General features: G+C 44.9%; 2 protein-coding genes and 1 long non-coding RNA gene across 4 annotated transcripts in view; 2 read left to right on the forward strand and 1 right to left on the reverse strand.

The window, feature by feature from the left end:
- ERC2 (ELKS/RAB6-interacting/CAST family member 2) overlaps nucleotides 1–26,523 on the forward strand; it is an 819,922-nt gene that overhangs the window by 245,232 nt on the left and 548,167 nt on the right. The window lies entirely within an intron of this gene.
- Nucleotides 3,828–5,329, forward strand: LOC143833779 (uncharacterized). The gene is made up of 5 exons (XM_077330010.1): nucleotides 3,828–4,290; nucleotides 4,580–4,663; nucleotides 4,840–4,923; nucleotides 5,219–5,263; nucleotides 5,307–5,329. The coding sequence occupies exons 1-5, from the start codon at nucleotides 3,897–3,899 to the stop codon at nucleotides 5,327–5,329; spliced, it is 630 nt and encodes a 209-aa protein (XP_077186125.1). The 5' UTR covers nucleotides 3,828–3,896.
- On the reverse strand, nucleotides 6,135–6,770 carry LOC143831928 (uncharacterized). Its single transcript, XR_013229016.1, has 3 exons — nucleotides 6,619–6,770; nucleotides 6,380–6,499; nucleotides 6,135–6,246 (listed from the first exon to the last, which is right to left on the reverse strand). It is a non-coding gene; the product is annotated as an uncharacterized LOC143831928 (long non-coding RNA).

Consider the following 26,523-nt stretch of genomic DNA (forward strand, 5'->3'; position numbering starts at 1 on the left):
ACTGACAATCGCAGCGCAGCTTGCAATTGGTCCCTTGCTGCTGGACTGACGAATCTGTCCCCCTCCCAGTTCGCTCGGACACCGCAGGCCGCCACCATTACCTCGCTTCCCCTCGACGGTGCAGGTCGACGCCTGCCCGTGGGGACAGGAGTCCCTAGCAGCGCGCCTGTGGTGGCGGTGCCGACGCAGCCACTGCCACCAACGTCACACCTCCCTGCTGGCCCCCTCACATGAGAGCAGGCTGCGCTGCCAGCCGCCGGCGCCTTAAATGGCGCTGTCACCATGGGCCGCCGCCCACCCCACCCGCACCCAACACAGCTCGGCCGAAGACACACACGGCCACCAGCGCCCAGCAGCGCTTCGTCTGGGAGCCCTGGCTCTGCCCCAGCCCGCCACAAGCAGTCACCCTGTGGGCTGTAGTTGGACCCGGTGCCACCGGCAGGGGCAGCTGCCGCAGTGCCAGCCCCACCAAGTGCTCCAGCCTCGCACCGGCAGCTGGCTCCTGCCCTCCATGCCAGCCATCGCCACTGCCAGCCCCCACGCCGTAGCTCAGGTTGCCAGATCCAGGTAGGCCGCGGAGCGCGTGCCCTCGTCGACCACTCACACCGCCTCACAGGTCGCCCTGCGCCCGGCCTTGGGTCCGGGGCCTGGCCCCAGAAAGCCACGCCGCCGACCTCTTCAGCCCCGCTAGCGCCTGCTGTATTTCGGGGGCAGTTGGCTTATTTACTAGTTTGTTTATATTTATCCTTAGTTATAAGCCCATCCTTCCATTTCCTTTATGAGTCTTTTTTATTTCTCAAATCTTTTGAAAGTGGAGCCACACGGGCTTCTTTGGGCTCCTCCCATTTTTCCTTCTCAAGTGAATTGTTTGCGATTGTGCCTTCAGCATTTCACTTTTTAAAAACTCCCCTCCTGGTTGAAACTAGTTTTATTTCATTAAGGCAGGGAAAGGCGGTCCCGTAGATATGATGGTCCCAGACTATTTAGAGCTTTAAGAGTAATAACCAAGTTTTAATTCTAAAATTACTTGGGCCCAGAATATCTGAAAGAGTGCCTACTCCCATAGTATCCAGCCTATTTTCTAAGATCTACCCAGGAACCTTCCTCTGAGAACGAGTTTTAATAGGGAGGGTGTTGGCTTCCAGGAATGTTCAGAATCATAAATTGATGCTTTGAAGCAGTGTTATAGGTTATTACTGATGTTATTGTAAGAAGAATGCCACAAACTGCCTTGGTGATTTTTTTTTTGTTGAAATGCAGTTTCTAAATAAAAACTAACATGACCAATTGTACAAACTGACTATAGGGGAAAAGTTTAGGAAAAGTGGCTCAAATCTCACTAGTTCAATCCACTAAGGAGGGAATCTGTGCACTAAATTGGGCTTTTGTCACTAAAATTAAATTATAAAATTTTGGCATGTGATCAGTCAAACATTATTTCAGGGGGTTGGACTATGCGAGTTGTGATGCTCCTGCCAACACCATAATTATATGCAATGAATGACTAGGTACTTAAAATTATACTTTTAACATAAATAAGTATATTAACAGAAGAGTTTTTCAATTATAAAGTATATTTTTCTCAAAAATTCTGGAATCTTAACAGCTAACTCTGGTATAGAACTTAGATGACATTTTTAACAATTAGTGTCACACTTAAATAATTAAATGGCCTAATAAAATGATGTAACTTTGAAGCACAGCATGCTACTTTATATGTCTCATTGAGGGCTAGGTGATTTCCATTCAGTCCTTTGAAGTATGTAGCGTGAGCGTAATGATTTTATTGGACAGCATCACAAAGAACTTTATTCTCTGTCTTTAAGAGTTCTTTGTAAAAGGAAATGGAGAAAGTTTCTTAATGATGTCCACCTCTTACAGGAAGCAATTTGGTTAAAATTAGCTGTAATTGTTCATGTGCAAGAGGTATTTGGCAGCAGAACTGTATACATTAAAGACACCGTTTTCTGAGGGGATCAGATGGAAATGAGAACCTCCAAATTTGTAATAGGTTAATAGGACACTTAAACTTAATGCAGTGGTGCTCATTTCATAAGGGTGAAGAAATGCCAAGAATTGCAAGGCAAAGACATGCTAGTTTACATAAAATGATCTTACCGATTAATTTCTTAATTTTTTAAAAGTTGATTAAGAAACAGCAATAAACACCAGGGGTAGCGAATGATCTGTTGCCTGGCACAAATCAAATTCATCCTTGTATCTGTATATTTTTGTCACATTTAATATTGATTTTATGAATTAATATTTTGAATTTAAATAATAGTCCTTGTGAGATAAGGTTAAATACATTTATTTGTGGATTCAGTTATTTCGTCAGTCAGTCAGTAACCTTTTATTGGCATAAAATGTATAAGACATATAAAATAGGGTTTAAAATTTCAACAAAATAATAAAATGGGGTTACATGACCAAACAGATCTTAAAATGATTAAATAAACTATAAGAGATAAAATACAAGGTAGGCAGCATATTATAAAAGCATCTTAGTTAAAACTCTGGCAACTAAAATGGTTATCTCTGGGGGCCATTTCGCACGGCTTCAAAGTAGCAGGATGGTTGCCAATTGGAAACGCTACAAATTTGCCATAACTCACGACGTCGTACACAATCTGCAACAGTCCTGCAACCGACCCGCAAAAAGCGCTTCGTTGTAGCGCTTCTAGGGGAATCCAGAAAAGTGGATTCACCCTCCGGATAGCGATACACTCCTGCAACCAATCTGCGACAATAGCGCCACAGACTTGTGCGTTACCATTGTTGCGGTTTCTTCAAAGTCCCTCCTCCCGAGCCTTTCCTCCTAACTTCCGGCGAACTGTCCGCCATTTTTTTTCTCCGAGCGAGCGGGGATCTACGAGGCAACGAGACAGCGACTGGCTTTCAAGCACGATCACTTTCTGAAATTCTGCCCGGACACCACAATAGTTTTTCAAAAGCACAGTGGCACACACCGTCACGTTCCAAACATTTGCCCAAAGCTTAAAACCCCGTCTACCTTCGGCCAGTACTAGCGGAGTCAACGTACGGGGATCATTTTTAAAAACTTTCCTCTGAGCGTGCCAACGAACGTTCGCCGCTCGCAGTCTCCTGTTTAGATTACTGGGGTTCAATAGATATGATTCGAGGTGATTTCATGAGGGGCGGTTTATGTGTAGTGGGTCTTTGTGTGGTTCCGGGTGCGTGGTTGTGCTTGGGTGCGGACAACCCCTTCCATCGGCGGCTAGACCTCCGGCAAGCGGAGTCGCCGTCCGCCGTTCATTTTAAAAAACTGTCCGCTGAGCGTGACAACGGACGTTCGCCAGTTACATGTCATTGATTTATGCTTTGGTTGGTGAATATTATTGGGGAACTGTCGCGTACCGCTGCAATTGCTCTCGGTTTTACACCGGCATGCGTTTTTGTAATGGCGGACATTTCACTAAAATGGCTCCCGCTGCATGTTCAAACTGCTCTTCCCGCGTGTGGACGAATCAGCGCATGCAAGAAGTCAAACAAAAGGCGCTAATCTGGCCATTAGGAGCAGATCCTGTTCCCGCGCGAGGAGTTTTGAACGTGACATGTGACCTAATGTGGCCAATGTGCGTGTCCCCTACTGCCCTCTACCAATCAGGAGCCGGCTAGTCCCTTTGTCTTTGTGTGCGGGAAGGTATATGATCCGTTGCACCCTGCACCTCGCACCACCATTTTGCTCAGCTACTAGCGAAAGCACCATGGAATCCTCTTCGCAAGCCTCGTCCGTCCCTGCAACCGGCCGTGGCCCAACTTGGAGGGACGCAGAGATCAGGGACCTGATCGCGATTTTCTCGGAAGAGAAAATCCAGGACGCCTTCCAGTCCTCTCACAGGAATAGGGAGGTCTTCGAGCAAGTGGCCATAAAGATGCGTGCCCTGGGCCACAACAGGACCGGCCTTGAATGCCGGTCCAAAACTAAAACAATGAGGGCGGAGTACATGCGTGCCGTGAACCATAACAAGGGTTCCGGCAACGAAAAGGTGACCTGCCCCTACTTCGAGGAGCAGCGCCAGCTGTACGGCGACGGGGAAGGAGCCGGCAGGCCGAAGCGCGTCGGGAGGAGCCTTAAGGTGGTTCGGAAGCCGGCTGCCCCGGTCGAGGAACCACCCGCTGAGGAGGATCCCGGCGAGGGCACCTCGTCCAGCTTTCGGCCTCCACCCCCCGTCCAGCAACGACCAGCGGAATTGGTAACGGTGGACCTGATGGCCATCGCTCCTGGGGAGCCAGAGGAGGTTCCTGAGCAAACGCCCCTTGCCTCCGGTAAGTAATTTTCTTTTTATTTTATATTTCATTTTGAGCAAATGTGTGTTCTGACGTTTAGGCATCGTTTTCTCGTGTGTTCGTTGCAACGCATGCTATGCTTGGATGTTTGTGGATTGCTTTGGGTGGCTTTTTAAAACGGTTGTGTTTAACCAACAACCCAAACAGTTTTGCTGCATGCCTCAGCCATAGGCCTTCTGCAGTGCTTTAGCCACTACTTTGGGACCTTGATGTGTGGTTCAGGTTGTATGCTTGCTCCTTTTTCACTATTTTCTGCTCTTGTCCACAGAGACACAGATGCCTGGGACGGTGGTCCTCGAGTCCCCTGCAGCGGTGGCAGAGGACAGTGATTCTGGGGCGTCCACAAATGTTGGTAAGTATCAGTTGCAATAAGGGGGGGGGTTTAACTGCTTTGTGCTTTTCTGTTTGTGCAGGGCAGCAGCACTGCCAAGAGACAGAAGAGAGTCCCTCAACGTTGCTGCTTTAGGGTTTGAAGCTTGCTTTGCCACACTTTGGTCCTAAATCATGTTCTTTTTTCCCTTTTTTCAGATTTCATACCCGGGACGCAGGAGGAGGAGGAGCGTGGGGTGGCTGGACCTCCTGCCGTGCGCAGGCGTATACAGATACAAGATGGTGAGCGTGCATGAACTGTTCCTTTTGAGCCATGGCTGCAGGGCAATGTCTGTGTGCAATAACTGTGTGCTTCCTTTTCATTTTTGTGCTCCCCTGGCATTGTTCTGAGTCTTGGTTTAACATGTAACCAAGAAAGGCCACCATGGGCAAACAAACAATAACCATGTGCTCCCCTGGCATTGTTCTGAGTCTTGGTTTAACAATATGTAACCAAGAAAGGCCACCATGTGCACCAGGGTGGGTTTTGACTGTCTCGATGTTACTAACAGTTCTGTTTCTCTTTTTTTGCCAACAGAGGTCCTTTCAGAAGACGACGAGCCAGCTGGCTCACCACCCAGGGGTGCTCTCCAAGCTGAGGAGAGGCTGGCCAGGGAATGCGGCAGGCTGCGGCGCGTCTCCGTCCTGACTAGTGTGGGAGAAAGGATCCTGGAGCACTGCCAGGAGGAGTCCAGGCGTGCCGCTGCCGCAGACCAGGCGATGCTCTCCCTCGTGGCCCAGGAGGGCAAAAAATTCCGTGCCATCCTTAGAGATTCGAACAACTCACTACGCGAAAGCGTGGAGGAGGTTCGAATGATAAGGAGGCTGATGGAGAGGGCGGTCGCGGTTATGGAGGCGGCCACCCCTCCTCAGATTACAGTGCACGTCCCCCCCCCACACCCCCCCACCACCTCCAGCACCCACCCCACCCACCCCCTCTCAGAATGCCGCGACCCAAACGAGAAGGAGGACTGTTCTCGGGAAGAGAGTCGTTAAACCCGCGGACAAGTTCTCCCCCTCCTAGTTTGGGCCAGTTTGTCTAGTTATCTGTGTTTGCTGTTGTCTGTTAAATAAAGTTTATGTTTTTGACTCTGTCTCTGTGTACCCTCTCTAGTGATTGTGCCTATTCTGGCACCGTTGTGTGGGTTGGAGGTTGGAGGGTGTTTTAAAGGTTAAAGGTGTTTTAGGAGTTTGGGGTGAAAGGTGTGCAAGGAGTCACACTGGAGTCTTTTTCAGGAAATTTACAATAACATTTTATTTTCAGAAACAGTTCAACAGGGGAAAAAAACAAGGGAATGTAACTTGGACCCCCCCACCACCACCACCACCCTCCAAGAAAGCCAACTTTTTTTTAACAAATTCAAATATTTAACAAGGATAGAAAAATGGGCAAAGTAACTGGGAACCCCCCCAACACCCCCCACCCCAAAACACAAAAAGAAAACAAAACTTAGGTCCCACTGCTCCCCTCCCCAGCCCCTTCCATCTCCCTCACTCTCCTGCACAACCGTCCCATGGTCCCCCTAACTTTGCGGCGGAAGAGGTCTTCGTCCTCCTTCTTCTTAACTGTGTGGGGAGGGAGAAAAAGTACACATTAGTGCCACACATATTTTCCCATTTTTTTAGTTTACATGCATACACTTTTGAGTGGCCTTAGCCACTGTGTGAGAAGAGTTGGGCAGTGGGGAACATAACCTACGTTCTTCCGCCTCCCTCCGCTGCCTTTGCTGCTCAATCTCCCCTTTCAGCTCTGCCACTTCTGCCTCCAAGGAAGTCACCCTGGCCTCCATGGCACGCAGCCTTGCCTCCATAGTTTCTGCTATAGAAATCAAACAAAGAATTTGATCACACTTCAAATGGAAGCATCACATCAGGCTCCCATATGGCTCCATGGGGGTACACACACATGGGTCTCCCTCACAGACATAAAATTCTCACCTGCAGCCTGTCCTGAGGTGGAAGGTCCCTCTTCCTCCCCCTCCTCACGCTCAGGTGCTTTTGCCATCTTGGATGGTGATTGTGTGGCTGGGCAAAGAAAAAGAGAAATCATAAGTAAAAGCACACAAACCAGAGATGAAACACAGCTGGTGGACACACCGCAGTTAGAGTCAAAGCGCATAACCAAAGTGGTTCTACACAGTACTGGCGGGCTAAGTCAGAGGGGGTTGACAGCATCTAAATACTTTCTCGAATTTCATTGGGGACAGTAGGGGAAAGAGGCAGCTAGTCATGCCATGCATGTTTAAGGGAAAAACACAACGAGGGCAGCACTCACCCATATGCCTCCTCATTTCCAGGGGGGGCTTCCCAGCCTTCTCCCATATTTTCACCATCTGGTCGTGGAAGACCGTCCTCCCACTTGGCTGCGGGACCCCCCCCCACTGTTCCAGACTGTTGAGGAAGTCCAGCTTCACCCTCTTAAATTTTGTCCGGACCTGCTCCCAGGTCCGGACATAGCCCCTCTCCCTCAGCTTTGATGCCAACACCAGGTAAGCACCCTTGGTGTGGCAGTGGGTGCTGGCCATAAGGCGGCCAACACTTTTCGATTGGAGCACCAGCTCCAGAAGTGCCTCAGCCTCGGCGCGCTGCCAGAAGGAGCCCTTCTGTGGCTTCGGCATCTTCGGAATGACGGTTAGGGAACGAACGTGCGTTGCTCCGATCGACCACCCCTCTATTTTAAATGTATCAAAGCTGCCCACCAATAAAATTATTCCTTGGAACATAAGTGTATTGATCCTCCGGTTTGACAGGGGTCGCCAATACTTCCTGGCTACCCGCCTCCCCGAACTTTCCCCGTTCAGCGCTTCCGTATTGTGTGTGTCAATTTCAGTGGGGAGTTAGCATTTAGGGCTGTCAAAGTGCTTTTGGACCAGAGAATCCCCGTTTTTTTGCTGGCTAAGTACACAAACCGCACAAGACAAGGTTAAACAAAGAACACAAAACTTTATTCAACAACAGAGTAGGAAAAACAATTAAACACGCCTCCTGTTTCTGTAGATGTGGGTGGCTATGGCGTCCCGAACCTTGCACCCCTCAGCATAGATCCTTTTTCTCCTTGCTTCAGGGATGTCTTGAGTGTCCTCAAGAACTACAGGATCAGGTTCATCCACAGGGAAGGGGATGTTATGTCCCTTGTCCTCGCATATGTTGTGCAAAATGACACACGCGATGATCAGCGGAGTCACATTGTCTATATGCACATGGAGTCGGGACATCAGGCAACGGAACCGGGACTTCAAACGTCCAAAGGCACGCTCCACTACATTCCTTGCCCGGGAGTGACTGAGGTTGTAGTGGCTCTGCACGTCTGTCCTTGGCCGCTTATAGGGAGTCATGAGCCAGCGTCGTAATGGGTAGGCTCCGTCCCCGAGCACCAACGCCGGCACACGCACGCCCTCAATGGTGGCGGTGGGGTTTCCTGGAACAAAGACCCCTTCGTCCATGGCTTTCCTGAGGTTCGATTCCCTGAAAACAAGGGCATCATGCCTCCTGCCACTCCACCCCACCTCGGCATCGATAAACCGGCCGGAGAAGTCCACAGTTCCTTGCAGGAGAACAGAACAAAAGTCCTTCCTGTTCCCGTACTCCTTTATGCTTCCCCCGGGGGCACGGATAGGGATGTGGCTTCCATCGACGGCCGCAAAACAATGCGGGAATCCAAGCCTGGCAAACCCGTCCATACTCTGGAATAAGGGAAAGAAAAGAATATAAGCCATGGCATGTCAGCGTGGGGTGTATCGCGTCTTCATTGCTGACCTGTCAAACAAGAAAAAAAATTTAAAGGGCAAAGGGGATAGAATGACACTCACCGCTCCAAGCCGGTCTCCGAGGCACACGACTTTGCTGAACAATTCCGCCTCCATGGCGAGGCAGAACTCCTTAAGGATATCGCCAACCGTAGTGACTCCGAGTCCGAATTGCTGGGCTACTGTCCGGAAGTACTGAGGGGTGGCCAAGTACCACAATGCGACCGCCACCCTTTTTTCCACTGGCACGGGGCGCCGCATGCCAGTGACTTGCCTCTCCATGCGTCCACGTAGAGCCTCCACGAGTTCAAAAAATGTCCCCCTAGACATTCTAAAGTTGGCAATCCAGTGGTCATCATCCCAGCGAGCCCACACAAAATTTTCCCACCAGTCAGAGGATCTTTCGTCCGCCCAGAACCGGGGGGGGAACCGGACCTCTGCCAGAGCTTGCCAGTGCCTCTTTGCCGCCATGGTTGCCCGTAGAGAACGTCTTGTGCTGCTGGTCATCGCTCTGGCAATACGTTCTCGGTATTCCTCTGAAGCAGCCCTCCTATGCTGCACAGTGGTGCGGATACGCTGGACCACCGCAAGCATCTGAGCCAACAATTGAACAATAATCCTCTCCATTTCAACGTTAACCTGTGCTACGGGCAGTAGGCTACGCAAACAAAGAGAGGCCGACCGCGTGTCTGCCCAGGTGCATATAAGCAGGTAACCTGTGGGCGTGTACTGTGGGCGGGGATTAACCTATCAAACATATCAATGCATCAACCTCTGGTTCATAGAAAACAATAGAAAACACGTTCCAAGGGCGCCAATGATTTGACGATAACGCGTTGCTACGGGTTTTCCTGGGTTTTTTTAAAAAAAAGGGAACCCTGCCAAGTCCGGCTTTAGGGTCGAGGTCAAAGGTGTGCCCGCAGTTTGATTGACGGGCACGGGAGGCCAGAAGCGCTAAAAAGGGACCTCCTTTGTAGCGAAAAGACGGAGAACCGGAAGCCTGTGGGTTACGAAAGTGACGAGAAGTGAAAGTGCTAAATTCCGCAAAAACCGCAGCTGTGCGTTACGGGCACAGCTAGTTACATTTCGCTAGTTGAAGTAGCGATTTCGCTAACAGCAACCAAATAGCAACTTTGAGCTCTGTGCGAAATGGCCCTGGGTCTTTGTCAGAGAGCAGAAATTGCAAGGTCATAGATTTACTTACAGAAGGCTTGTTTCGCAGCAAAGCAACAAAGCTGTCATCCCGACACTGCTCATATAAGGGGCAATCTAACAAAATGTGTGAGACAGAGTCAGGGCAACCAGAACCACACGGACAGAGTCTCGCATGGTATGGGATATGGTGGAATCTTCCCTCTAAGACCTTTGAGGGGAAAGCATTCATTCGTGCGAGGAGAAAAGCTCTTCTCAGGGGTGGGACATCAAGGAGATGCAAATATGTAGGCATAATATTTCTCTGCATAATGATGCCATAGAATGCTGGTGAGCAGACTCGAGGCTGGGTAGGTATGAGTTCCTGCTGCTCATGGTCTAAAATTCTCTGTTTAATAATCCGGAAGATACATTTTTCTTCCAGAGGTAGAAGGGAGTTCAGATCGATGCCAATGGAGACTAATTTTTGTTCAATAGCCTGGAACCATTGAAATTTAAGAGGGTCACTTTTTAGACAAGTTAAAAGGCTGCCAGTTTCTATTCTAAAAAACAGTCTGACCCAAAATATAAAAGTAGCTATCCAGGCCCTTGTCTCTACCCTAATTTGGCCAAATTCTGCGCAGATGGCATGGTAGGAGACACAGTTGGGAACCCCTGCAATTTGCCTATAAAAAGCAGATTGAACACCCTCAATAGATTTATTAAAGGCAGGAACCCATAAGGGGCATCCAAACAGGAGCTGGGACATTACTTTGGCATTAAAAATTTTAATTGCTGCAGGGATAAATTGGTTACCTTTCGCAGAGAAAAAGAACTGTTTTATCAAAGAAGATGAGGATTTGGCCAGATTGATAGCTCGTTGGCAGTGGGAGCTCCATTTCTGGTTATACTGGAAGGTAACACCTAGATACTTAAATGTTTTGACTTGTTCTATTGAAGTGCCTCCAATAGACCAAGTCATTGCATGCCAGCTCTTAGAGAAAACCAAAACTTTTGTTTTATCATAGTTAATTGTAATCCGTGACTTCTTCGGGTGGTAAAAAGTTCCAGCTCTTCAAGTTATTTCAGTTATTTATTCATTTACTTTCTAAATGTAATTCAGAAAATATTTCGAATAAAATTTTCTTCCCACTGTACACTTGTGTTCCTTCTCTTTGTTCGAAGTGGTACAATACTTTTTCTTCTCTAGTAAGACTGAGAGAAACACCTGCCAAATCTGAAATGGTGTTTTCTTCCCAATTTTTCTTCCCCATTAAGTATCTTTGTGTTGTCGTGAGCTTACTTTTTTTAGTAAATAGAAATATTTTAAAGTATTTTTTCCCAGTTGAGTACTTTTTGAGAGCAAAATTGAAGACTCTTCATTCAGTGGGACTTATTTGTGACTCGTCTGTATTTAATTTATTGTGCTCTTCAGTATTCTTGCTAAGCTTTTGGTTAGGAAGTTGTTGTTGTTGTTGTTGTTGTTGTTAGGTGCGAAGTCATGTCTGACCCATCGCGACCCCATGGACAATATTCCTCCAGGCCTTCCTGCCCTCTACCATTCCTCGAAGTCCATTTAAGTTCGCACCGACTGCTTCAGTGACTCCATCCAGCCACCTCATTTTGTCGTCCCCTTCTTCTTTTGCCCTCAATCACTCCCAACATTAGGCTCTTCTCCTTCTCATATTTGAGTTTCATCTTCAGGATCTGGCCTTCCAAGGAGCAGTCAGGACTGATCTCCTCTAGGACTGACCGGTTTGTTCGCCTTGCAGTCCAAGGGACTCGCAAGAGTCTTCTCCAGCACCAGAGTAGGCTTGTGCGATTCGGCCGCTTTGGCGGCCGTTCCCTCCGGGCGCAGCCAATGCCGCGCCGTGGGGGGGAGGGCGGTGCTGGCAGCGGCGTGACAGCGGGCGCAACCACACAGGCACAGAATTCAGCGTGGTGCTGGCTGCACCCGGAGGGAACAGCTGCCAAAGCGGCCAAATCGCACAAGCCTACACCAGAGTTCAAAAGCCTCAATTCTTTGACGCTCGGCCTTCCTTATGGTCCAAATGTCACAGCCATACATTGCAACTGGAAGGACCATAGCCTTGACTAGATACGCTTTTGATGACAGGGTGATGTCTCTGCTTTTTAGGATGCTGTCTAGATTTGCCATAGCTTTTATCCCCAGGAGCAAGCATCTTTTAATTTATTTGCTGCAGTCCCTAACTGCAGTGATCTTGGAGCCCAAGAAAATAAAATCTTTCACCACCTCCATTTCTTCCCCATCTATTTGCCAGGAATTGAGAGGGCCGGATGCCATGATCTTTGTTTTCTTGATGTTGAGTTTCAAGCCAACTTTTGCACTCTCCTCCTTCACCCGCATCAAGAGGCTCTTTAGGATGTTTTGGTCCATTCTACCAGATCTGCAGAAACATAAGCAACATTTTCTGCTAATGTTCTGATAGAAGAAATTTGCAATATTGTAACCTGGTTCATCTTTTATATCTGTGTGAGACCATTTGGTGGGACTAATTAAAATCTGCAGTAGTTTCATCTGAGAGAAAAGTACATCATAATGGTAGAACAGAATAAAAATGAAAATGAAAATGAGGATCCCACCCAAGTTGTAATGTAGTTTGAATGACTTCCCTGAAGGTTTCTTCTCTTCAGTGAGGCAAATTACACCACATCATCATCATCTTCATCATCTTCATCATCATCTCTAGTCAGATGCAAAATCTGTTACTAAGACTGGAGGGTCAGTCTTGTTCTGAGCCAATACAGTTTACACAAATTTTGATATCCCTGCTTGGAGTGAGAGGAGATGTCACCTAACCAGTTTGGATAACTTTACCCCACTGAAGAAAAGAAACCTTCAGGTAAATTCCACTGTTTTGTTCTTTAAGCATCATGTCCTCTTTTCTTTGCTGTTTTACCAAATAATTCTATTAGTGGTATCAGGATTTGGTATTATATTTGGTTATTTGTGAGTTGGGTGTATGTGTGTCGACTCTTTAGGATGCTTTGGGCTGATCCTGTGTTGAGCAGGGGGTTGGATAGATGGCCTGTATGGCCCCTTCCAACTCTATGACTCTATGATTCTTTGTCAAGGAATCTATGGTGGCACTGGGCAGCTATCTTCCCTCTGGTTAAAATTTATATTAAAGACCTTTTTTTGAGAGAAAAGGAAACTATTTTTGTTTATATGTATTCCCTGTGTATTAATCTCTTCTTGAATTGCTAGGCAAGAGGTTCAACAAAGAGAGTAAACAGGAGAGGAGAGAGTGGGCATCCCTGCTTCAAACTCAGTGATTTTGAAAGGCTTATCTTAATTAATTAAAAGTTTAGTGGATGAATATGAATAGATTAAGGTAATCCAATTCCAGTTACCCCTTTCTTAATAGTCCTTAAAGTGTTAATAAAATTCTGTTTTAAAACCATCTGTATCTAGATATTTTTAAAATTCTTAAATTGTTTTATTTCAATATTTAATTCTTCTATCAAGAAGGGGGCTTCCATTAGATTCAAATCTGTCTCACTGACTTGGGTGATCATGATGCTAGAGATTAAACTTGCTACATAATATACAATTGAGATTTTTGATGTATAGGATCTCTGGTAACATTGGTTAACTTGTTCAGCAGTTTTTCCTCTGATGTAATTTTTTGGTTATCCTTCATTAATAAGGAAATTATCTTATTATTTAGCCAAAATAATTTAAAGATATTGTTATCAAACTCAAAATGTATCCACTCAATAAAGTTAAATTTGCTCAATTTTATATAAACGCTTAATCTCAATTTGTAGCTTCAGGGATTCATTTCCCCCATAATCTGAGGATCTCTACTTACTTCATGATCTCATCTTGCTATAATAATCTCCTGTTATACTTTTTAAAGCTTTTCAGTATTTTTTAAAATTAAAACTACTGTTACATATTATTTTGCTACATCCCATATAATATGTCAGCGAATGTCTGGTTTTACATTAAAGCAGACAAAGGTGTCAGACTCTAAATGGATATTATACCTAAATTCCTCATTTTCTGATCTCTATTGCCTAAAACACTTCATCCATGAATGCGTCTATGAAAGAGTAACTGGGACATGGTTAGCATAGAACATAAATTTGATATTTGATTCTTGAACCTATGTCATTATATAAGGCAATAATAAGAGAAAAAAATTAAATATTTGGTAGAGAAATGAATGTATAATATCTGTCCAGGTGCAGTATTCACCATCAATTAATTATAAAACTTCAAAAACCGTTTTATGTAAATGCTTAACTATACCATCTGTCTTAAATCTTTTGAGCAAATGGAGTACTTTATTGAAATCACTTCCCATAATAACACGTCCTATCTTACACTCCTCAATATATTTGAACAGAATTTTAGCACAGTATAAACACAAATCAGCATATGCTTCTGACCAAAAAAGTTACCTTTAATCATGTCATCTTTAAAAGTAGTTTGCACCATTTTTAAATTTCTTAATATTGGAACTAATTTCCTATTTTAGTAAAATTTGTATGTGAATAAACACAACCTAATTTGTTTTAGATAACATTCATGACTTGTTTTAGATGTGTTTCCTGTAGAAACAAAATATCATGGCATTTTTAAACCCTTCTCTTTCAAGTAAAAAACCTTGAAAGAACCCATTTTACTATAGTTTTAATCCACTAAATCTAACACACTAAATCTACTTATTTAGTCTCTAATATATTTAATTTTGCACTAGTTTATTAAGTGTATCTTTCAGCTTTTTTCTGTTGTTTCAAAAATAGTTAATTTGTCCTGTTTTTCTAATTCATTTTTTCAATTTATTATTTATTTATTCTGCTTTTAATCCAAATCCCTCCTCTAATTTTTAATTCCTTAGAAAAGTCTCTTAATGAGGCAGCTATATTCTGTAGATCATTCCAGTTTTCTTCTTTCCTAGAGTCTACATTTCTGTGCCTTTTTTCTTTTCCATACTTTGAAACTAATTTGTTAACTTGTTAGATCTTGGGATCATGGTATATAGTCCAATTAAAGTGTCAACCATGTGTGCTGCAGTGGTGAAAATGGCAAACTCAGTATTGGGGATTATTAGGAAAGGGAATGAAAAAAAATTGCTAATATTATAATGCCCCAGTGTAGATGTATGGTGCAACATTTGAAATATGGTGTCTGGACCTGATTCTGGTCATTTCATCTCAAAAAGGACATTGCAGAACTAGAAAAAGTACAAAGGGCAACCTTCTGTATGAGAACAGGCTGAAGGGTCTGGAACTTTTCAGTTTAGAAAAGAGACAAGTAAGGGGGGGGGACATCAGAGTTTTATGAAATTATATAAGAGGTGAAGCTTGTTGCATCCAGAGTGCAATAGGTGCTAGCCCACTTGACCAGTCCTCCCACCCCCAGGTCCCTTGCTTAGTGGGAAGGCAGTGTCAGGGCTAGTGGACATGTAGGACTAATGATGGCAATAGGCAATGGGACTGGAGCAGGCCAGGTGGTGAGAAGGGGCACTAGGTGGGAGGCAGCATGGGGACTAGAGGGGACTGGCTGATGATTAGGCCTTCTGGGACCAGCCCTCTGCATGCACCACTGCTGAGCATGGCCTGCCCTTTTGCCCCCGCTCTTTCATGGGTGGATTGTGGTATCAGGACCAGAGCAGCCCAGCTGATAAGCAGGTATGGCCTTCCTCCCATAGCACGGCTGAATGTTTTTAGGATGGGCCTGAAGTGGTTCAGCTGGGGAACAGGGGCACTACATCTTGCTCTCTGCCCACAGCATCACTGAGCATGGCCAAGCAGGACATGGGGGAACTGTAGTCACCCAGTTGTTCAAGCCAGGCCACCAAAGCTGGCCCTCCCTCCACTCACCTGGCTTACCTTTGCCATCTTGCTGCAGAGCAGAGCTGGCTCTGCCCCCACCCTGGTAAGTGGCAGAAAGGAGGGGAGGGAAGACCAGTGATTGGCCCTGACTGGGGGAGTGCTCTCTCCCTATCGGTTGTGTATCCCCCATTGAAAGCCAGTCTTGCAGAGTTTTGCCTTGGGCTTTGGAATGTTCAGTACGTTGTCAGAAGCATGTGCATAATTTTATATGTTACTAGAGGCAAAGCCCGTTGTATCCAAGAATACAACGGACGCTAGAGCTTGGCAGTGGGAAGAGGAAGGGGAGGAGTTGCCCAGTCTGTAAGGGCATGGGGTTCAATGTGTGTGTTGTGTGGGAGGTTGTGGTGGCGTGGTGGCAAATGAGGGCATGGGTGTGGAGATATGGGTGTCAAGAACCTGTGGTGAGAAATGTTCATTGAGTATGGGAGAGGACTGACCTTTGGGAATTTTGGCATAGTGGTTACAGATGAGCTTTCCAGAGCCATGTCCTCAGATATGTGAAGGGAAAATCAGACTGGAGACTCTTCTTAGGGGAAGATTACATGGCAACCAATTCCTCCCAGTTCTGTGTCATTTCCCTTCTTGTGTGAATTAGGCCACATTCACCAAAATGCCCCTCTGCCCTAACACACACGGGGTAGTCACAGGTGTTCACCCTATTCCTTCTGTCTCCCATGTTTTCACTGTTGGTAAATTGCTATGTGCCCACATGCTTCTTTCATGGTTGCTCCTTAGAAGAATGGATTTTTGTACCCTATTGCTTACTACCCAAAGGACTCTCAAAGCGGTTTACAAACACCTTTTCCATTTGTCTCTCCACAATAGTCAACCTGGGAGGTATGTGGGGTTGTGAGAGATCTGAGAGAACTGGGAATGGGCCGCAGTGACCCAGCAGGCCTCAGGTGTCAAAGCATTTTCCAGTCGTCTTCCCTTTCTCTCCCCATAGCAGACTCCACATGAGGGAGGTGGGGTAGCGAGCCTCACAGGGAAGCTGGCAACCCTAAGAGGAAGACTCTCTGTGCACAGCAGTCTTGACCTTAGTAAGGTTTTTTATACAGTTTTTTTATTTGCCAGGCCAAGGTTATTTGCCAGGCCAATAAGTCATTCATTTACTATGTGTCTCCAGATATTTACTTGTTCTCTATTTACAGTTTCAGGCTGTAAATATTTATTTAGATATTCCTGCACTTTCCAGACTCACAGGACTGATGCTGGTCTGCCTGTCTGTGCCCCAGAATACAAACAGTTGCTGGTAACGACTGGCCATAACCCATAGGCCAGGAGGGACATTCCTGCACCACTCCCTACCAACTGCAGGCAAAAATGGCTCATTTGAAGGCTGGACTCTGAGGCATTGTATGATTTTGAAGTTCCACCTCCAAACCTCCAGGAATATTTCCAACCCAGGGGTAGCCAACCTACAGGTGTGGCCTGGAAAGCTCCTGGAATTACAGCTCACCTGCAGAGTATTAAGATCAGCTCCCCAGGCAGAAAGGGCTACTTTGGACAGGGTTGTGGTAGAGAAGAAACATTTAAGTCTTCCCACACAGGTTGTTGTTGAATTGAAAGACTTGAGGCCTACTGCACAGGTTTGTTGTGCAGATGAAACAGGAGACAAAAGAGCCAGTTTCCTCTGCAGAATAACGCAGTGCAGTGGCCTCAAATCTGCAGAGAGTTGCAAACAAGAAAGCCAAATGGCTTGGCTGTGTCTAACCTCCGGCCAGAGCAGTATTTTAATTGAGAAGGGGCTTTTCTGTGGCCTCCCTGTCAGGCAACTGTTTGACAGAAGGGGAAAGTCCCCCCCCCCCTCAAAAGGAAGGCCCTCAGTCTCCCCTGCGTTGCTCTTGGAAAGGCCTCCTTCCCCTCAGTCAGGGCCTGTCAGAGGCTTCTTCGCAGCAGGCCTGAAGGGGGGAGGGGGAGCACTCTGCAGCCTCCTGCCAGCTCTGTCAGGGTTCTGAGGCAATTTACAGTTGGACATGGCAGTTAGGACAGCCTTGGGGCGAAAAGGGCTGGTGCATCCTGTCCAAGCCTCTGTTCTCATCCCCCTTGGCAGCCCTACTGACCTCCTCTCCCTTTGGTGGTCAGGAACAGACTGGAAGCCAGACTGGGCTGGGTGAATGGAATTTTGGTCTGTCCTGGTGAGGGGCCAATAGGAAAGCGCTTTGCGCGCCTCCCCATTGGCTGTTTGGCCCTGGATGGACACTCGGAGGGCCCAATCAGGAGCCGCTTCACGGCTCCTGATTGGGCCCTCTGAGTTTTTATCCTGGACAGGGCCCGCCCTAACTCCTCCCCAGGCCTTACTCTTTTATTTAATAGGAATGATTAAAGATGGTGGGCAGGATGGATAGAGTTACCAAACAGAACTTTTATTTCCCTCTCCCAAAATATTAGAATCAAGGGCATCCATTGTAGGTGATTGTCAGTAGAATTAGGACACTCAGTGTGTGATTAAAATATGGAATTAGCTGTCAGAGGCTATAATGATGTTAATAGGCATAGCATTAAAAAGGGATTAGACAGGTTCATCGAGTATAGGTCTATCATTGGCTACTAGCACTGGTGACTAAAAGGAACTTCCACATTCAGTAGTAAATATCTGGATCCCAGTGCCAGGAGGCAACATCAGGGAAAAGGTTCTTGGCTTCTATGCCCTGTTGTTGGCCCACCAGAGGAACTGCTTGGCCTGTGTGTGAGGCAGGATGCTAGACTTGATGGGCTGCTAGTCTGATCTAGCAGTGGTCTTCTTATGTTTTTATCATAAGACTATTTTTCTTTCATCAGCTAATACATAATACTTAGTGATCGTTATGAAGCTTTTCTCATTTACCTTCTGATTGATCAGAAGCATGCTATGCTATACTATTCTAACGAGTAGCTGTGTTGGTCTGAAGTAGCACAATAAAATCAGAGTCTAGTAGCACCTTTAAGACCAACAAAGATTTATTCAAGGCGTGAGCTTTCGAGTGCAAGCACCCTTCATCAGACTATCCTTTCCTATGCAATACTATACTAATACTGTACAATACAGTCTGCATTAAGTCATGTATCTTAAGTACCCATCACTGATTAATAAACCTACCCATTAATCACTACAATGGTCACACAATTCACGATATAATTATGAAACAATGTTAAACAACATAAAACAACTTCCTAATCTGTAATATGCAAATACACCAGAAGTTTCATGAATTTATGACTCCTAATGTAAATTTAAAGTCCCTGACAGATAAGTTGCCAGTCTCCAGCTTTATAAATGATCTCTTGAACAAATCCAAAGTCACAAAGTTCATTGTTGTTTTAATTCCAAAATTTTACTTTCAGTTCCAAATAACATTGACTAATACTCTTGAATATCATAAACTGCAGTTCTTCCAAAATAACAGGAGGGGATCAGATGACCTACAAAGAAAAGTGCTTTACTCCAATGGTGGCTATAAGGAAGTCCTTTGTATCCACCTGGCCATTCTGAGGAGGAATAAAGCCCTCTTGAGTAACACCATGTACCAGATAATTGACACAGGCTTCAGATGGCAACTGCCTCTGCTCCTTGCACTGTTCTCCCAAGCATCTACTATTTTGCTTGTGTTTGGTATTTCCTAGTGTTACATGCATCTTTCCTAGTGTTATATGAACAGAATATAAATAAATGCTTTATACAAGCTAATCTTATTAATATTGCTCTCTATTTTAGTCAGTATTTCAAAATCTGATTTGAGAAACCATTATAACAGATAGTTAAATAAAATGAGCAAAATACCTCCACATAAAGTAATCTCTCTGTGACATCTATTGTCCATATCGGGGTCATTGAGTGACCTGGCATCTCAGAACTTTTTATTGACTTAAAACTTAATGTCTGAATACTGCTGACAAGAATTAGCCATAACAGTAATATATTTCCCTGTTGTAATGTCTGTAATGATTTCTGGGCGGGGGTTCTGTAAAATGGATTTATCATCAACTGTTACAAGGTTCATTGCTTCTGCTGCCTCCATTAGTTCCATTTTAAGGGTACCCATTGATGGCATTGCTGAACTATGCAAATATCTCTTACCCAAATTTATATAAAGTTTGTTTAGTTTCTTTCACTATTCATGGTGGGAAAATAGTAGGGTCATACAGAAATGAGCTAAGGTCATCCTTCTCTAGCTTCAGTACATTTAAAATACCATTATACTCTATGGACCATTGGTAAAGGAAATATATTACAGTTATGGGATTCCTTTGTTTTTAGAAGATTTTAGCCTACACATGTAATCATTTTAAACATAACTATATGCTCTTCCAGAAAGATGTTACTAAATCTATAACGAATTTTTATTTTGTCCATTTTCTTTTGAAATATGAACATGCAGGTATATATTATCTCTAAGTTAAGTCTAGTTGCAAGTATCATAAGATAATGCTGCAAGCCATATTCCCTGGCTTTCTTTGTGTACAGAGTTCAGACTTCAATATGAGCACATATTGTTAAGGAATTATACATGGTGATACAGAGACTTTCATGGGAAGTTCTGAAGTACAAGTTCAATTTGTAAGCTGATCCTGACATATGTGGATTTAGAGCCAGCTTTATAAACAATACAAATCCAAAGTGACTGATGTGCGTGAATATAAATAAAATATAAAATAGGTAGCCACCCAAAAGCAAAATCTGCAAACTTAGAATGTATTCCTGTTAACAAATGAAGCTGATGAGAAAGATACATTTGAGTTATAACTGAACCCTTTTTGGTGCTCATAAACAGTCAGAGGGAAATGATAGTAGTTCAGTATTTGTTTCAAACAAATTCCAAGTGATTACTTCTGCTTCTTAGTTTTCAGTGCCATCAAATAATGTTTGAGTGAGATCACAAAGGCATTCTCACCATGTTTATGTGATGGGTTGTGTGTGTATGAACACATACAGACATCTAACGTAATGAAGACTATCATCAGTAGCCTGTATAATTACATTCTTCTGTCTCATGTTATGAGTCACAGTAGCAGTATTTGTGGGAATAGCCGTCTTCCACGACTCATCCTCTCACCTGAGACCTAGTGGGACAAAGGAGATATCCATTAAACTGCCAGCAGGGAGTGAGTAGATGCTATAATGCCTGTTAGCCTAGCAGATAGTGGGCAAATATGAATGGGTGTCCAGCTGTCAGAATCAGCCACACAAGAGGACTGATGCTCCGCTGAGTGTGCCTGAAGAGAGGAAGGTTGTGAGTGACCTAATGGGATGGAGGCCAGATGGTCCAACTAACATAACAGATGTAGGTCACCAGTAGAAGGGAGAAAGTGGTGTGGGAGCAAGGGTGTGTCTGAAGGAGAGCAGACTAGATGACCGATTATGCATGCAGCTGAGGCTGTGCTGGGCTGCTGCCAATTCTTAGTGGCAGGCAGTATGCCCTGCCACTTCACATGTATACACAGTGGATGAAATTCCCTGTAATACATAGTTTTCTCTGGAGTTGTTGTGCATATGCACACCTCTGAGGCAAGAAAGGTCCACTGTGCCTTGTGGTGGCTGCAGCAGTAGGGGGCAGAGGGGCTCCCACCGCATGATGGTGGGATAGCATGCCACTATCCTACCATCACAGGGGGGTGTACAAATGCCCCATTTGGCTCTGCAGCACTGCAAAGACAAATGGGGTATTTCATGTCCTTGCAGGGTCACCATGGGAGGGGAGGGAGGAGCTGGGCATCAAAAGCCCAGCTTTTCCCTTGTACATGGGCCTGCCCCGGCCAGGCCTCTGATGGCCACTGCAGCAAGACAGGGAATGCGGAACAATCCATGTTCCCTTGCTATGGGTCGCCAGAGGCCCTAACATGAGGTAGGGCCCAGCAGGGGCCTGGACAGTGCTGGCGTCATGCATAAGTGGGGATTAGCCCCACTGACATGCAGGCACTGGCCCGCCTTTCCCAACCCGAAGTGGAGTTGAGACAGTGCCTGAGAAGGAAAATTTTTAAAGTGGGAGCAGAATAAGTGCAGATGAGAAAGCAACGGAGAAAGACAAAAGGGAAGGAGAGGAGATGGAGAAGTATTTGATCAAGGCCCCTCAAAGAGACTCTGGTGCAGTTAAGTGCAGTTCATAACATAAAGAAAAGCACTGCTGAAGCCTTCTTTTCAGTGAGATGTCATTCAGAAGACTGTACAATCATCCAGAACTGCAGGCCAAAGTTATGCTGTGCTGCCAGGTTTCCTTGCTCGCCTCCAGATGAAATGCACCCGAGAGTACTCAAAGAACTTTCCAGAGAACTTGCACAGCCCTTGTCCATCATCTTCGGAACCTCTTTAAGGACTGGAGATGTCCCGGAGGACTGGAAAAGAGCAAACGTTATTCCGATCTTCAAAAAAGGCAGGAAGGATGACCCGGGAAACTACAGACCAGTGAGTCTGACCTCTGTTGTGGGGAAGATAATGGAGCAGATATTAAAGGGAGCGATCTGCAAACATCTGGAGGACAATTTGGTGATCCAAGGAAGTCAGCATGGATTTGTCTCCAACAGGTCCTGCCAGACCAACCTAGTTTCCTTTTTTGACCAAGTAACAGGTTTGCTGGATCGGGGAAATTTGGTTGATGTCATTTACTTGGATTTTAGTAAAGCTTTTGACAAGGTTCCCCATGATGTTCTGATGGATAAGTTGAAGGACTGCAATCTGGATTTTCAGATCGTTAGGTGGATAGGGAATTGGTTAGAGAACCGCACTCAAAGAGTTGTTGTCAATGGTGTTTCATCAGACTGGAGAGAGGTGAGTAGCGGGGTACCTCAGGGTTCGGTGCTCGGCCCGGTACTTTTTAACATATTTATTAATGATCTAGATGAGGGGGTGGAGGGACTACTCATCAAGTTTGCAGATGACACCAAATTGGGAGGACTGGCAAATACTCCGGAAGATAGAGACAGAGTTCAACGAGATCTGAACACAATGGAAAAATGGGCAAATGAGAACAAGATGCAATTTAATAAAGATAAGTGTAAAGTTCTGCATCTGGGTCAGAAAAATGAAAAGCATGCCTACTGGATGGGGGATACGCTTCTAGGTAGCACTGTGTGTGAACGAGACCTTGGGGTACTTGTGGATTGTAAACTAAACATGAGCAGGCAGTGTGATGCAGCGGTAAAAAAGGCAAATGCCATTTTGGGCTGTATCAACAGAGGCATCACATCAAAATCACAAGATGTCATAGTCCCATTGTATACGGCACTGGTCAGACCACACCTGGAGTACTGTGTGCAGTTCTGGAGGCCTCACTTCAAGAAGGACATCGATAAAATTGAAAGGGTACAGAGGAGAGCGACGAAGATGATCTGGGGCCAAGGGACCAAGCCCTATGAAGATAGGTTGAGGGACTTGGGAATGTTCAGCCTGGAGAAAAGGAGGTTGAGAGGGGACATGATAGCCCTCTTTAAGTATTTGAAAGGTTGTCACTTGGAGGAGGGCAGGATGCTGTTTCTGCTGGCTGCAGAGGAAAGGACACGCAGTAATGGGTTTAAACTTCAAGTACAACGATATAGGCTAGATATCAGGAAAAAGTTTTTCTCAGTCAGAGTAGTTCAGCAGTGGAATAGGCTGCCTAAGGAGGTGGTGAGCTCCCCCTCACTGGAAGTCTTCAAGCAAAGGTTGGATACACACTTTTCTTGGATGCTTTAGGATGCTTAGGGCTAGTCCTGCGTTGAGCAGGGGGTTGGACTAGATGGCCTGTATGGCCCCTTCCAACTCTATGATTCTATGATTCTATGATTCTATGATTCTATGAAGCATGGGCGAAGGGTGACTGTTTAATAGTACATCAGAAATATTTCTGTTATATTATGGCTCAAAAACAAAAAAACAAACAAAATCTGAATCCATCTTCATGTGATCCAAAAGTGGGTGTTGGTTGTGATTGCTGATACATTCTATGAATTTAGTACTGTAAAGACGCTACTATGTACTGTTGCTGCATTATCTATGCAGGTAGTCCACTGACATTTCTTGATCCCATAGGATCATAAAAGGGTTCCAATCAAGGCTGGATTTTGCGTGGGCAATGAGTACTTGCCGCTGTATTTGTCGGGTTGGCTCCATGTTGACTTTTGTATTACCTGGTGAAGTATGCGACTATTTTCTGAGGCTGCCATCCCAGAGAGTGATATTTCCTACGTGTACTTGTCCAGCCACTGGCATTGTGCAACTGTCATAGAAGAAACACTACACTGACTCTAGATAATATCCAATAGTTACACATAGTTGCCAACCAATTACCTTGAAAGGACAACATACAGAAAGGCCCTTGAGGCTGGCTTCTATCACTGGTGAGTGTCTCTTTAATCAGTAGTAAAAGGATTACACTAGTCACTAAGAGGTAAAAATAAGTCCAAGGCTAATGGTGCAAGTATTGAAAAAAAATATGTTTTATTATTCTGCTGAAAAGGGAGGTAGATTGCAGCATTTTATGTAAAATAGATAGATGATAGAAAAAAAACTTGATAGTGATGAATACTAAACTGTCCTTCCATTGGTAATTGCTACTGGTTTTATAATCTTGTTGAAGGAACACTGAAAGGCTAGCAGGTTTGTAACATTCATATAAACAAAGGAAAGATTCTTTTTAAAACTGAGCCAAAACCTGCAGAGTACTGGGAAGATTATTTTTATATCATTCTTTCTTACTTTCCTTCATGCAATCTTAATGATAGAATAAGTGTCAGTGGTTATACTTATTGTTTTGATATGACAATATACAAATTGTGATTTTAAAAAAAGAATGCATTTTATGGTCATAAATGGCAAAGGTTTCATATTTGGGCTTCAGGTATGGGATTGGATGCCACATCCTGTTCACTTCTGGATATTTTGCAATACCTTCTAAGTCTTGAGGGGGGTTGGCCACATCCTCAGTGAAAGTGCACTTAGCAGCTATCTCTGCCAGTCACACTTTAATTGATGGAATAACATTTTTTGCCTCCTCAGATGTTAGGGCGTTCATAATAGGTTTAAATCATTTACACCCTCCACACATTATCCCCCCAGTGCAGTTTGAGGTTCATAGTAAGCTTATGTTAATTCATAAGCCGTTCAAGCCAATGGCAGTGATGGACATTTCTTTTGTTTCTTTCAAAACTTTGTTTCTTGTGGCAATTACTTCTGCTAGAAGGGTTGGGGAATTGGCAGCTTTGTCGTGTGATCTACCTTTTACCCAGTTTTTCCCAAATAATATAATTTTTAGACCCTCACTTGGTTTCCTCCCTAAAATGGTGTCCAGATTTCATTTGGGTCTGGTGATAATACTTCCCATATTCTTCTCATCTCCCACTTCTCAGAGAGAAGACTGCTAAATCTATATGGGTGCTTTTATTTTATTTAGATAGGGTGGCACATTTTAGGGCCAATAGAAATATTTTTGTGTGTTTTAAAGGCCAAAACAAAGGGAAGCAAGCATTGTCTCAGACTGGTTGGTCTCACATTGATTGGTCTCACATTAGTTGGTCTCAGCTATACGTTTGGCATATGTGGAGGCAAAGGTAGCTGCCATGGCAGCTTCTTTGGCATTCTCAACGGGCCTCCTGTTGGACAACATTTGCAAGGCAGTGAGTTGGTCCACAGCATCGACCTTCATCTGGCATTAGTCTATAGATGCCCTGGTGAAGAAGGAGGCTGCAGTGGGAAGAGCAGTACTACAATCATTATCTGCCTAGCCATGCCCACACCCTCCTCCATGGTGAGGGATCTTGCTAATCTCCTATGTGGGAATGCACAGACACCACAAGGATGAAAACAGGGTTGCACTCACCTGTAACTGTTGTTTATTGAGTGGCGCTCTGTGTATTCACACATCCTTACCTGCATTCCCCACTGTGGGCATTCTGTCAATCATACATATCTAAAAGATGGCGGCAGGGGAGGAGAACTAAGGGAGGAGTGCTAGCCCTTCCCAGGACTTGTGACTTTTGGGCAGGAAAAGTCTCCTCATTCTATGAGAAGGGAGGGGGATAGCACTCTTGGGAGTTAATCTTTCCTGAGTGAACTTGCTAGCTCCTCTCCATGGCACACTCTACTGCGCATCCAATATGTGAATGCACAGAGCACCACTCGATGAACAACAGTTACTGGTAAGCGCAACCCTGTTTTGCTTTGGTTCTCGCTATGAAGAAAGGTGGTCTATAAATGAAATAAATTAATGTTAAATGTAGCTGAAGATGGGAGGCAGATATGATATGTCAGGCATATGGCTGAGGAGAAGAGAATCGGGCAGGGAAAGGGCAGAGGATATGGGGGTTGCCAGTAGGAGAGAAAGATAATGTGGGGAGGGAGAGTCAGGGGAAGATGAAATGCCACTGTACAAATCCTTGAGGATTTTCTGCCATGGAAGTGGGCGTGACTCAGTGACTGGCACCAAACAACTGGGCAACAGTTTTCTTAGGCAGAAGCTGCCATTAGATGGAGTTTAAAACAGGGGCAGAAAAATGTAGACTGGATGATAGAAAATTATAGAGATTTCAGGGTGGAGCCTGAGAACTCTAAAAAAAGAAGGAAGCAGAGAAATGGAGGCTTACAGCAAAGGCATAGAGGAAATAATGGAGGGAAATGAGATGCTTCCCACAACTGCTATTTGTATATTATAATAGTAAAGTCATCCAGATCTGAGGATATTTAAATCCAGAGACTGGAAAGGTGAATGAATAAAATGGATCTTTCAACAAACCTGAAGAATGCCTCAGGTTTGGAGAAAAATCTGAAATCATTGGTCAGTTAAAAAAAAAAACCCAAATGATAAACAGATCCCCTTTAACTTTACTGGACAGAGTCTCTCAACAGTTTTCAGTGTCTGTTGCTTGGCAATCACAACAGTTTGGCCAGCATTCCAGGCTTGATATCTGCTTTGTTTCTGTCAGTAAAAAGAAAGGGAGGGGTGTTTTGGCTTTTAAGTGGGGGACTCATTGGAGCTAGGCCTGGCAGCAACCACCAGGCAACTTGATACCACCCAGTTTGCTTAATTTACCCAGTCCAGGCTGCTTACTAGTGTTTAGCAAATGCAAAGCCTAATAAAAGCAATGCAGTGTAGTGGTTAGAATTACAAACTGGGACCTCAAATTTCCATTCTATTGTTGAAGATAACCTTGG

Source organism: Paroedura picta, chromosome 3 (genome assembly GCF_049243985.1).
Source record: "Paroedura picta isolate Pp20150507F chromosome 3, Ppicta_v3.0, whole genome shotgun sequence".
Classification (NCBI taxonomy): Eukaryota; Metazoa; Chordata; class Lepidosauria; order Squamata; family Gekkonidae; genus Paroedura; species Paroedura picta.

What these genes read in the sequence shown, in the direction of transcription:
- LOC143833779 (XM_077330010.1), top strand. Translation starts at nt 3,897, where the DNA reads ATGCGTGCCCTGGGCCACAACAGGACCGGCCTTGAATGCCGGTCCAAA. An exon ending in GCAAACGCCCCTTGCCTCCG is followed by an intron (nt 4,291 to 4,579) that starts GTAAGTAATTTT and finishes TCTTGTCCACAG; the next exon opens with AGACACAGATGCCTGGGACG. An exon ending in TGGGGCGTCCACAAATGTTG is followed by an intron (nt 4,664 to 4,839) that starts GTAAGTATCAGT and finishes CCCTTTTTTCAG; the next exon opens with ATTTCATACCCGGGACGCAG.